At 44.8% G+C, this 12624-nt stretch overlaps 2 protein-coding genes across 3 annotated transcripts in view; both read left to right on the top strand.

Moving 5' to 3' along the window:
• Window positions 1-1561, top strand: part of LOC309328050 (vomeronasal type-2 receptor 26-like) — a gene marked incomplete at its 3' end in the record, with an annotated part of 41475 nt that extends 39914 nt beyond the window's left edge. For both annotated transcript variants that reach the window (XM_081837922.1, XM_081837924.1), the window contains exon 5: window positions 657-1561. In XM_081837922.1, coding sequence (XP_081694048.1) covers window positions 657-1558 — 902 coding nt within the window. The remainder of the gene's footprint in view (window positions 1-656) is intronic.
• A 970-nt stretch (window positions 1562-2531) lies between these two features.
• Window positions 2532-11303, top strand: LOC309328003 (vomeronasal type-2 receptor 26-like). The gene is made up of 6 exons (XM_081837786.1): window positions 2532-2643; window positions 3294-3585; window positions 4680-5537; window positions 8684-8911; window positions 9994-10120; window positions 10404-11303. The coding sequence occupies exons 2-6, from the start codon at window positions 3298-3300 to the stop codon at window positions 11297-11299; spliced, it is 2397 nt and encodes a 798-aa protein (XP_081693912.1). The 5' UTR covers window positions 2532-2643; window positions 3294-3297; the 3' UTR covers window positions 11300-11303.
• The last annotated feature ends 1321 nt before the right edge of the window (window positions 11304-12624 follow it).

Raw genomic sequence — 12624 nt, 5'->3', positions numbered from 1 at the left:
CCCAGCTCACTGGATCCCTCCCTGGCATTTTCAGCTAGCAACTCCTCAAACCTCTCCCACCTTTCATCCTGATCCAACCACCCCTCCAGGACATGTTCTCAGTGCTCAGGAAAGTAAAAAGTAGCAATACTCTGTTGTCAGGAGGGGGCTGCAGAGCACCAACCTCCCACACCAACCACTCCTGTGTCTGGCTAGGGACACCTCTCATACATCCAAGTTGAGGTACTGCACAAATAAAGGTAAAGGTAAAGGGACCCCTGACCATTAGGTCCAGTCGTGGCTGACTCTGGGGTTGAGGCACTCATCTCGCTTTACTGGCCGAAGGAGCCAGCGTACAGCTTCCGGGTCATGTGGCCAGCATGACTAAGCCGCTTCTGGCGAACCAGAGCAGCACACGGAAACACCGTTTACCTTCCCGCCGGAGCGGTACCTATTTATCTACTTGCACTTTGACATGCTTTCAAACTGCTAGGTTGGCAGGAGCAGGGACCGAGCAACGGGAGCTCACCCCATCACAGGGATTCGAACCGCCGACCTTCTGATTGGCAAGTCCTAGGCTCTGTGGTTTAACCCACAGCCCACGTCCCACGTCCCACTGCACATGTAGCTGCCCTCAAATAAACTTGACTAACATTCAATTCTTTGTTTCCCCCCAGACATGAATGACTGTGTCGGATGCTCAGAAGGTCACTATCCAAACAAAGACCAAACACAATGTATTCCAAAGACAATAAGCTTCTTGACGTTTGAAGAACCTTTGGGGATGAGCTTAGCTTTCCTCTCTGCCTTTTTCTCACTGCTCACAATATTGGTCCTAGTCATTTTCATTACACATCAGAACACACCACTCGTCAGGGCCAACAACCGGAATCTGACTTACATGCTCCTCACCTCTCTTCTGCTCTGCTTTCTCTGCCCCTTCATCTTCCTCAGCCCCCCGAGCACAGTGACTTGCCTTCTTCGACAAGTGACTTTTGGTATCATTTTCACAGTGACTGTTTCTTGTGTTCTGGCCAAAACCATCACTGTGGTTCTGGCCTTTGGGGCCACCAAACCAGGATCCAGAATGAGGAAATGGGTGGGGAAAAGACTGGCAAGCACCACTGTACTTTCTTGCTCCCTTATCCAAATTGGTATTTGTGCTGTGTGGTTAGGAACATCTCCACCTTTCCCCAATTCTGACTCGCACTCTGTGATGGACAAAATAATACTAGACTGTAATGAAGGGTCGGTTGTCATGTTTTACTGTGTCCTGGGCTACATGGGATTCCTTGCCTTTGTCAGTTTTGTTGTAGCATTTTTAGCCCGGAAACTGCCCGACAGCTTTAATGAGGCCAAATTTATCACCTTCAGCATGTTGTTGTTTTGTAGTGTTTGGGTCTCCTTTGTTCCAGTGTATCTGAGCACCAAGGGGAAATACATGGTGGCTGTGGAGATCTTCTCCATCTTGGCCTCCAGTGCTGGCTTATTAGGTTTCATCTTTTCCCCCAAATGCTACATCATTGTGTTGAGACCTGATTTAAATGACAAACAGCAGTTAATAAGGAGGAAACAGTAGTATATCCCACTGCCAGTCTTTTCTTTCAGACTACTCTATAGTTAATATTCATATGCTCTCCGTCATACAGTTATTTTGTATTAATTGCTTTGTACCAATTTCGTTGTCAACCGTGTCCTCTTTGAGATATTAGACCATTAAAGCTTAGGAATTATCCATGTACTGAAACTACAAATTGGCACTGCTACAGGTGCCACATAGTACCCATTCATTTCATAGTAGATACGCCCCTGTATAAAACTTCCTACTGTCAAACCAAACCTGCCTTCCCCTAGTTTGTTTTGGTGTAATAGTCAGTAAGCTAAAAAAGGGAGGTTCATGCAGGAAGGTGTAGAGGACAGATAATGCATATTCTATGGTCACATGAAGCATTCCTTCTTTGAAAAAAGACAGGCTTACTGTTCTGTTCTGTTCTTATTCTTTGTGGTTTACTTTGTGTGCCCTTTGTGTGTCGTCTCAGGAATTGACAGAGACGGCTTTTCATTGAACATCACAAAACATGTTTTTCTCCATTCTTCTGATCTTCCCAGCAATAACAGCACCTAGTTATTATCTCATTGGTAATTATCACACTTGTCATCACTGAATCTCCTTTGGATAAGGTCCTCATAGATTTCGAGAGAATACTAGTCAAAGTCTAGTAATAAAAAATCCCTTCCTGCCATTTCAAACAATGGGGAGGGCAGAGGAAGAGGCAGGATTTTCATTTTTCACTTGGAGAGTTGTAAGACAGTTTTTTAATCTGTGGATTGGTGGGATGACATGGCATTTGTGTGAGGGCCAAAGATTCTAGTGAGGTTGGTTCTGAAGCTAACAGGCATGTTCTCGATGGAAGTAAAGGTGTGTGACTAGAAGGAACATTTGCTCAGTATGCTGCTGATTATTGTGTCCATTCTCTCCTTTCTGCCACATGTAATGTGCAAACATAACAAACGTTGCACCACCAATCATTCGCTCAGCATTCCCCATGAATTCTATCAACCTGGTGACTTTATAATTGGGGGACTTGCTTCTCATATCTTTGGCTCTTTTGCTAAAGAAGACTTCAGAGAAATCCTTATCACCCATCAAGTCCGTACTTTCTTGTAAGTAGTAATCAAGTACACATCAAGGAATCATTCGATTCTGATTCCCCAATGCTAACCATACATTTCAGTGGGATTCCCCCCCCCCTTCAGAGGTAGGAATAAGAATTAGGTGCTAAACTGAGGAGTTCTATGCTCTCTACAGCACCAATTCAGCCAATTGAGTAGATAATCTTGTAAGAGCAGCCACACTACAGAATAGAAATAGGTTACCAAGGGGTAGGATGTTAGAGAAAAGGTGTGAACCCTTCCCTGGTCTAAATATTAAACCAAGCCTGAGAAGAGTTTAAGGTGAGGAATCTTAAAAGCTCATCTTGCCTTTGAAGTGGGGTTTTTAGAGCACCATATGTTCTCCTCTAAGCCGGGCTATGACAAACACACATGACACCCCAAGTTGAAAATATGTCAAGTTGAAAATGTTTCACGGGTCTAGAAATGTTGGTTACTATCCTACCTCTCTCTCCTCATATTCAAACGGATCTGAACCAACAAAAGAGTTCTCTGCTAAGATTGATACAAAGCTCTTAAAGGGGGGGGGGGCATCCTAAGCAGCAGATAGTATTGGAGGAGCAGCAGCATTCTAGCCTAGGAGCAATTTTCCAATGTCTTGCACATCTCTCAGTTATACACCATAAAACTATCCATTGCAGTATTATGCCTAAGAACTATCAGCATATTCTGGCTTTGGTGTTTGCGGTCAAGGAGATCAATGAGAACCCCACGATCCTGCCTAATATCACCTTGGGATTCCACATCTATGACAGTTACACCAATAAAAGGATGACCTACCGGGCCATTCTGGACCTTATTTCTATGCATCCCAGATATGTACCCAACTACAGGTGCGGAATCGAAAAAAATCTGATGGCTGTCATTGGGGGACTTGACTTTGGAACATCCCTCTACATAGCAACCATATTGGGTGTCTACAAGATTCCCCAGGTAAAATATTGATTTGGGCACTTCGCAGCTCACTAATTAATATCTTTCCTAACCAGTGTTCGGCGTTTCCGTGCGCTGCTCTGGTTCACCAGAAGAGTCCTGCTGGCCACATGACCCGGAAGCTGTACGCCGGCTCCCTCGGCCTATAAAGCGAGATGAGCGCCGCAACCCCAGCGTTGGTCATGACTGGACCTAATGGTCAGAGGTCCTTTTACCCTTTACCTTTAACCAGTGTTCGCCATAGCTCAGCGCAGGCACCTCTCAGTTCGGCACCAATGCCATTCTATGAGAACATAGTTCAGAAGTTCATGGTGGGCTCCAGCACCTCTTTTTCTAGAAAAATAGCACTGGGTTTTAAAGACGTAATTTAATAGTTAGTCACCTTAGGAGGATTTCTATATTGAAAGGATTTAGATATAAAAAAATATAAATAGCTAAAATATTTTTTTTATAAGTTCACCTTGTATCTGAAAGAAAACATTATTGGTGCCTGGTGAGCAATAAATGGGTTGCTGTGACCAAAAGGTTGTCTCTGATGTCACCTTTTACACTTTCCATGAGGAGGAAAGAGAGAATAGCCTCCGCCAGGGCCGTCCCTACCATTGTACCAAGTGAACAACCATATCAGGCCATTCTGATAGGGGTCACATATCAGTGGTGGTTGAGACAAGACACATGACTCTAGTTCTGTAGGCTGCAGTTCAGCCATGGAAACGTCAGATGTTTCCAAATCAACCTGTCTCTATCCAGGCAAGCAAGAGGCAGTATTACTGTTGAGAGTCACATAATAGCCAAGTATCTGAACTGGAGGGGTGTGTGGCACAGGATGAGTGAGACATGTGTCCTGGGGACAAGCTCTGTAGAGTATCCCGAGAGGAGCATAAGGCCCTGGGTATGAGGTTACTCATCCTTCTACAATCCAGTGTCTATGACTCTTTCTTGGAGGTTGGAGCTATGTATGCAACGCAGCCTCTCCTGGTCTCTGTCTCGGGAAATGCAGTTTTCTCTCCCACTTTTTTGACAGAACAGGCACCGCATATGAGTTCCTTCTACTACATCCATGAACCAATTTATATTTCTTCATTTCCTTTCAGCTCAGTTATGGCTCCTTTGCTCCACAGAACATGGATCAAAGCCGACACACTCCCTTCTACCGGATGGTGCCCAGCGATGACCATCAGTACACTGGGATTGTTGAGTTACTTGTCCACTTTTCATGGACGTGGGTCGGATTACTTGCTGGCAATAATGAGAGTGGAGAGAAGTGTGTGCAGATGCTGCAACCTCTGCTTTCCAGGAAACATATTTGCTTAGCCTTCTTAGAGAGAACTCCCCAAACTAGTTACGAGTATAATAACATTCATTTACTGTACCTCCAAGTGAATCAAGTGATTGTGAAGAGCAAAGCCAGTGCTGTTATTTTCTGTGGGAATTCTGCATCCATACTTGCGTTACAACCAATGTTAGCCCAATGGGAAAGAGAAAATGTGGCTGGGACACCTATGAGGAAAGTGTGGATTCTGACTGCTCAGCTTGATTTCATAGGAACCACTTATCCAAAAAGATGGGATATGCAAGTCTTCCAAGGTTCCATCTCCTTTACAGTTCATTCCAATGAGGTGCAAAGATTCAGAGCCTTTCTTCAGCTCCTAAACCCCTTTGAGGAAAATGGAGATGGTTTCCTCAAGCAGTTCTGGACCCTGGTTTTTCGCTGTTTATTTCCAAACTCCAACACGGAGGAGAAGCCCAGTGGAAGCTGCACCGGAGAGGAGAAGCTGGAGGATCTCCCTTCATCTGATTTTGAGATGAGCATGACTGCCCACAGCTACAGTGTCTATAATGCTGTCTATGCCATGGCACATGCTTTACATAACACATTGTTGCACAGGTCCAAGCAGAGGGCAGCGATGGAAGGAGAGATGCAGGAGCTACCAAAACTGCAAGCTTGGCAGGTACTGGTTACCATTTGACATGGGCAGGATCATGATGCCCAGGGGTATGTGCAACAGTGCCCTGAAAATTAGTATAGATAACCATACAGCACTTCTCTCATTCAACTTCAGTCTCTTCTATTATTATTTCCTTCCTTCTGTGCAATTAACACTCAAGTGTGGCTCCTGTTCATTTTCCCTATAGAGAATTTGAGAAATAAATTTCATGGTTTTTCCAAGAGGCAATATATTGGAAGTGACTGTCTAAGTCAGGCTTCCTCAACCTCGGCCCTCCAGACCTTTTTGGCCTACAACTCCCATGATCCCTAGCTAGCAGGACCAGTGGTCAGGGATCACAATTCACACAGAATTTTTGTTTAAGGTGTTTGGCATAATTTTGGCCACAACTTTATTAAAAAACATAAATGTGGGTGGTTGCTTAGGCATTGGTTACGACTATCTGTCCCCGCCCAGGGGCAGAACTGACTTCCAGTTTCCAGTGAAAGCCAGTAAGGGTAAACAAAGAGAACAGCAACTACCAGACTTTTAGAAGACATCTGAAGGCAGCCCTGTTTAGGGAATCCTTTAATGTTTGATGTATCACAGTATTTTAATACTCTTTGGAAGCCGCCCAGAGTGGCTGGGAAAACCCAGCCAGATTGGCGGGGTATAAATAATATATTATTATTATTATTATTATTATTATTATTATTATTATTATTAACAATATTGGGGAGAAAATGGAGCTGGGCACCATACCCTCACCTTTCCCCGCATGCTCCCAGGGCCTTGCGTAGCCCAAGCCCCATGCCAGGGATTCGGACGAAAGACCCTGGATTCCTTTAATGGATTCCTTTAACGGATTCCTTTAACGGAATTTAACGGAATTGCCTTGCAGCAGCAGCAGCAGCAGCAGCATTGGAGGGGCAGGCACAGCCAACCCTTACCCCTCCACCAACCAATTTTTAACCAATGCCTAACCACAACTTACAACTTGTGATGATTTGCTATGCAGTAGGCAAAAACCAAATGGCACCAGCCAATCAGCCAAATGGACAAAATTCCTACCAGGCCCCTGCCCCCAAAGCAGACAACCCCATGACAGGAATAGCAAGGTCAAACGCAAGAGCCCTAAATTAGGGAGGGTGGGCTGGTGATCCGGTGCACGCAGCGAAAGAGAACGCTCAATGTTGCGTGCCCCTTATATAAAACCTTTGGTCCATCCCACAACTTGTCAACATCAAAATTTCCCCAGTAACCCAAACAGCCCAATCACTGCCAATCGCCATCTAAACGATCTCACCCAGCAACAGAGTGGTGGCCTGTCAGACCCCACGGCAACACGTGCTCTCCACAAAGGAGAACATGCTTTGCCAGGAAATAGTCGTCAATCTTTGATTGTTTATACGGGAATTAAACACTATTTCCTATTTACAGAGTTATGTGGAAGAGAGCTTGGGTTGTTTGTGTTGGAACTCCACTCGGCCAAGCTGATAAGGCCTCATCTTCCTCTGAGCCGAGCCTTTGAAATTGCCTCCAACGTGTTTAATGACCTGAGCCTTTGATAAGGCCTCAAGCACATTCTATCCAGCAGGGTTCCCAGCACAGGGAAGAGACGAGAGGTTTGGCTACATTGTAAAGAGTTTTATTTCTAAACTACGCAGAACAGAAAAGACACCCTCTCTCTATGAAAGCAGAGAGCAACTGAAACAAAGGAACAAAGGAACAAAGGAAACAGGAAACCACTAATGTCACATCCTGTCTCCTTTCCCGTGAGACTGCAAGGTCTCTGGAATGTAAACAGAGTCCTGTGACTCCACGCAGCTGCTCAGTGATCAGAACAGAAAGTAACAGTTTGACCCTTTAAGTAGTTCCCTTTCCCCTCCTATAAAAACTATGCAATGGACTCTCTTTTATATTTTAAATAGAGAATAACTTTTACTCGGTGTACTTGCATGGGTTAGATTAAATATACCAGACAGGCAGGTGTTGCTTATGTTACCAGTACATCTTACATAGATTTGAATCTAAGACAAAAACTGCTACAGACTGACTAACTCTGAGACAGGGAGCAGCATAACAGAACAAAACTGCTGCTCTGTTAAGACTGTTCATAACTGCCATAATTGTACCAACTGAAATAAGTGCCTCCGGCACAGGACATCACAGAGTTCTCTAGCCCTTGTGAGCATTAAGCCTTTCCTTAGCATTTTGGATGCTTTCATCTTACAATTTAAGGGCTGGAGGAGTGAGGTCCTCCATTGCTCTTTCCCTTTTACAAGCTCCCATCCCCTTATGCTGCTATTGGGGGCATTTAAGACACTTATTGGTTAGCTGGAAAAGTCCTAAAGGTAAAGGACCCCTGACCATTAGGTCCAGTCATGACCGACTCTGGGGTTGCAGCGCTCATCTCACTTTATTGGCCGAGGGAGCCGGCGTACAGCTTCCGGGTCATGTGGCCAGCATGACTACGTCGCTTCTGGAGAAGCAGAGCTGCACATGGAAACACCGTTTACCTTCCTGCCAGAGTGGTACCTATTATCTACTTGCACTTTGATGTGCTTTCGAACTGCTAGGTTGGCAGGAGCAGGGACTGAGCAACAAGAGCTCATCCCGTCGCAGGGATTCGAACGGCCGACCTTCTGATCGGCAAGTCCTAGGCTCTGTGGTTTAACCCACACTGCCACCCATGTCTCTACTAAGTCCTACCAAGTCCTACCTAGCCAGAAATTCCGGTGGCTTCCCCAATTGCACTGTGGTTCTTCCGACCAGGGAGAGGGGAGGAAGGAGAAACTTTTAGCCACCAGTCTTTCTTGTAGTGAAGTGGGCAACAATGAATTCAGTGCCTTTGATGATGAATTTGTTGTGCAAGATGGTCCAGAGTGGAATGGCAAGATGTTATTGAGACTTTTGGGGGCTACTGCATCTGTAATCAAAAGCTTCCACCCTGTGGCTTCAGCCCTTGTCATTGTTTCTTCTTCAGCAGCATGGAACTATGTCTTTAGCTTATTTAAAAGGTGTATAAACCATCCTTCAAAAGATTTAAAGCTCTAGTCTGAGCTTTAAAATCCCTGTCATTTACAGGCAGACTCTGCCCCAAACTGAGTTCAGTAAGGAGTGACATTAGGGCTTTAATTCAGTGCTCCTTTGTTTCCCTTTCAATGCAGCTTCACCCCTTTCTTAGGAGTGTCTCATTTAACAACAGTGCTGGAGAAAAAGTATCTTTCAGTGAAAACAGGGAATTAGAAACTGGATTTGATATTACGAACTTGGTCACTTTCCCAAATAACTCCTATGTGAGAATCAAGGTTGGGAGGATAGATCTGGAGGCTCCCCCAGGAAAGCAATTTTCCATTCATGAGGACAAAATGGTGTGGCATAAAAGTTTTCTCCAGGTGAGGAATGACAGCAATATCCATGAGATGTGTGTAAACAAAATATTATTGCATTGCAGATCATGAGTCAAGTGTGTTCCTATCAAAGTGTGGTACATATCTTGATGTACATGTGGAACATGGACTCCTTATTTAGCTTTTGTTTTCTTTTAATAGAAGGTTAGGACCTGTTACCCGTTTGGGTTCAGCATTGTTTTGATCAAATCATAATGAGAAATTTGCATGTTTTCCAGGTCTTCATACTACACCCCTGATTGCTCCTTGTCTTTGTTAGGAAGATATGAAGGAAGCTTCTAAAAGGAGTCAGCTGAAGCCTCTTTTCAGTTGGGAAATGTGATAATAACACAATGTTCCAAATCCTAGAGAGGCTTCTAAGCATGTTCAGACATGTGTGTTAGACTGCTCCTTACACCTATCTACTTAGCAAAGGAAGATCAGAGGGGGAACAAGTACAGCAAGGATGTCTCTGGATATTGGGTGCAGGGTTGGTGAATATTCAGCCACTCCTCAATCTGAGCCACCGTGCATTTTTTGTAGTGCCTGAAGAAGGCTCAAAAGAAAGCCATTTTAAGCACCTCCCCACCCCCCAATTGTGGATAGTGGTGTTTTTCACCCTGAGCTGGTTCTAAGGAGATCATTCGCACCTCTTAGTCAATACTAAAATCCCACTGCGCATACAATAGTGAGAATTCTTGGAATGTCATGTGTTCCTAATTATAGCTGAGATAATGGGAGGCAAAGATCCTATACATCTATATGTGCTAAACTGTTCATATGCTTATTCCAATGGGCAGGTTCCACCCCATTCTGTGTGTAGCCCAAGTTGCATGTTCGCAACCCGCAGCATTCACAACCCACGTCTGTGCATGCGCCGGTTGCAATTCGGTACTTCTACGCATGCGTAAAGTGCAATTTAGCGCTTTGGCACATGCGTGACTGCTGAAACCCGGCAGTAACCCTTCCAGTACCTCTGGGCTTCGGCAGTCCGCCACCCAAAAAAGCAACCTGAAACGGACGCAACATGAGGTATGACTGTACATTTATATGTGCTAAACTGTTCATAAGCTTATTCCAATGGGCAGGTTCCACCCCGTTCTGTGTGTAGCCCAAGTTGCCCTCCTGGATCCAGAAAGATAAAGAAGGAGGGGGAGCCATTCTGCTGCTATGATTGTGCTCCATGTCCTCAAGGAAGGATTGCTTCCCAGAAGGGTAAGAGACACAACTCTCCCCCCTCCCCCCCACACACTACAGTGCCCAGGCCATCCCGATCCAAATATCTCCACAGTTGACATACCAGATGAAGCTGGTAAGAGGCACCAGTAGCTACACATGCTAGTTGGCTTGGGGTTCAAACACATTGCATTGTATCTGGTTTGTTGGGAAATACCTAAGATATTTCCAATATCATCCTAAGAGGTCCGTATTGGAGGAATTTGTAGTTGCTCTTTAAGACATGATGAGTCTGCATCTAATCTTTTCTTTTTGACCTCAGACATGAATGACTGTATTGGATGCTCAGAAGATCACTACCCAAACAAGGACCAAACACAATGCATTCCAAAGACAATCAGCTTCCTGACTTTTGGAGAACCACTTGGGATGTCCATAGCATTCCTCTCTCTCCTTTTCTTTCTGCTCACACTTTTGGTCCTAGTAATCTTTGCTAAGCATCAAGACACACCCCTTGTCAGGGCCAACAATCGAGATCTGACCTACACTCTCCTCACGTCTCTCCTCCTTTGCTTTCTCTGCCCCTTCATCTTCCTCAGCCAACCAGACAGAGTGAGCTGCCTGCTCCGACAAATGACTTTTGGTGTCGTTTTCACTGTGACTGTTTCTTGTGTGTTGGCTAAAACCGTCACCGTTGTTTTGGCCTTTGTGGCCACCAAACCAGGTTCCAGAATGAGGAAATGGGTGGGGAAAAGAGTGGCAAGTGCCATTGTGTTGACTTGTACTATTATCCAAGCTGGTATTTGCACTGTGTGGCTGGGAACCTCTCCCCCATTTCCCCATTTTGACAAGCTTTATGTGACGGGAGAAATCATTCTGGAATGTAATGAAGGGTCAGCTGCCCTGTTTTACTGTGTCTTAGGCTACATGGGCTTCCTGGCCATTGTCAGCTTTGCTGTAGCATTTTTAGCCAGGAAACTGCCTGAGAGCTTCAATGAGGCCAAATTCATCACCTTCAGCATGTTGTTGTTTTGTAGTGTTTGGATCTCCTTTGTTCCAGTGTACCTGAGCACCAAGGGAAAACACATGGTGGCTGTGGAGATCTTCTCCATCTTGGCCTCCAGTGCTGGCTTGATGGGTTCCATCTTTGCTCCCAAATGCTACATTATTATGCTGAGGCCTGACCAGAACACCAGAGGGCAATTAATTAGAAACTGAATGAGAGCGAAAAATAATAATTTTACAGGTGCTCCCTTTTTGGTGGTGTTCCAGGTCTGTTGCTTAATGGATGATACTTCACAAATGGTACCAGAACATTCATTTCCTATCACAAAACACCTCAGGTTGTAGTCTTACAATTACTTGGGAATCATCTCCATTGAAATTAATGAAATTCACTATGTGTATATAGGTTTACAGTTTTAATAAAATATTCTAGTATGCAAAGGAAGCAATCACATACAAAAGAAGATGGTGTAAAGCAAGTCCAGGATAGGATATACCAGTGCAAACTATTCCAGATGCAAGCCCAATTCAGCAGCAGCACTATTGTGGCCTGAGCAGGCCTAACTTGGCAAAAGAGAACAAACCTCTAAAGTATTGTTGGAGTTATAACATCCTATTTGGCAGCTTAACTTACTTCGCTTTGCCAAGTTACATGATGAAACGGACAGGACATTTATTTACTTGTTTAGCCTATCTCCCTCTACAGTGGTACCTCGGGTTACATACGCTTCAGGTTACAGACTCCACGAACTCAGAAATATTACCTCAGGTTAAGAACTTTGCTTCAAAATGAGAACAGAAATCGTTCTCTGGCGGCACGGCAACAGCAGGAGGCTCCATCAGCTAATGTGGTGCTTCAAGTTAAGAACAGTTTCAGGTTAAGAACAAACCTCCGGAACGAATTAAGTACTTAACCCGAGGTACCACTGTACTCTGGCTCTATTCCTGCACCTCTTCTTGGAACGCCCCCTTTCCAGGTTTTATACTGGCTTAAAAATTATTGGACATGGCTCAGCTGGCTGGGTTCTGGCTGAGCAAGGATGCGGAAAATTTGCTGGCATATCTCTAGTTGAGCTGATGATGAGAGAGTTACACTAGAATAGCTTGGCTGCAGCAGCGATCTCCCAGCTCAGCCAGAGACCCACTAGATAGTGGCGTAGCATGGGGGGGTCTGGGGGCTGTTGCCCCAGGCACACAATCGGGGAGGGGAGCAAAATAGGCACCGCCTGCAGAGATCCCTGTCGCACCTTGCCTGGCTCCAGCAGCGATAAATACCATGGAATGGACATTGCTAATGCAAATATCAAGTTTAGCTTTGTGCCCATGTGGTGCAGTGGTTAGAATATTGCACTTAGAACAAGAAGACATGTGTTCATATCCTTGCTAAAAGGGCCACAACCAATACGATGTAATAGAACTAAAAAGCCAAGTCAATGGCTATACAAAAATGTGTTTCAGTACTTCGAAATTCTGTAAGATAGTCCCAAATGCACCTTGACATTGCCTTTGTTAGGAACATTCTTGCACACAGATATTTG

Source organism: Podarcis erhardii, assembly GCF_964252035.2.
Source record: "Podarcis erhardii genome assembly, chromosome: 13".
Taxonomy (NCBI): domain Eukaryota; kingdom Metazoa; phylum Chordata; class Lepidosauria; order Squamata; family Lacertidae; genus Podarcis; species Podarcis erhardii.
This window is presented reverse-complemented; position numbering and strand designations above follow the sequence as displayed.

Bases quoted from the DNA above. Each gene is read 5' to 3' on its own strand.
- LOC309328003 (XM_081837786.1), top strand. From the start codon at position 3,298: ATGCCTAAGAACTATCAGCATATTCTGGCTTTGGTGTTTGCGGTCAAG. The intron at 3,586-4,679 runs GTAAAATATTGA...ATTTCCTTTCAG, and splicing joins GTGTCTACAAGATTCCCCAG to CTCAGTTATGGCTCCTTTGC. The intron at 10,121-10,403 runs GTAAGAGACACA...TTTTGACCTCAG, and splicing joins AAGGATTGCTTCCCAGAAGG to ACATGAATGACTGTATTGGA.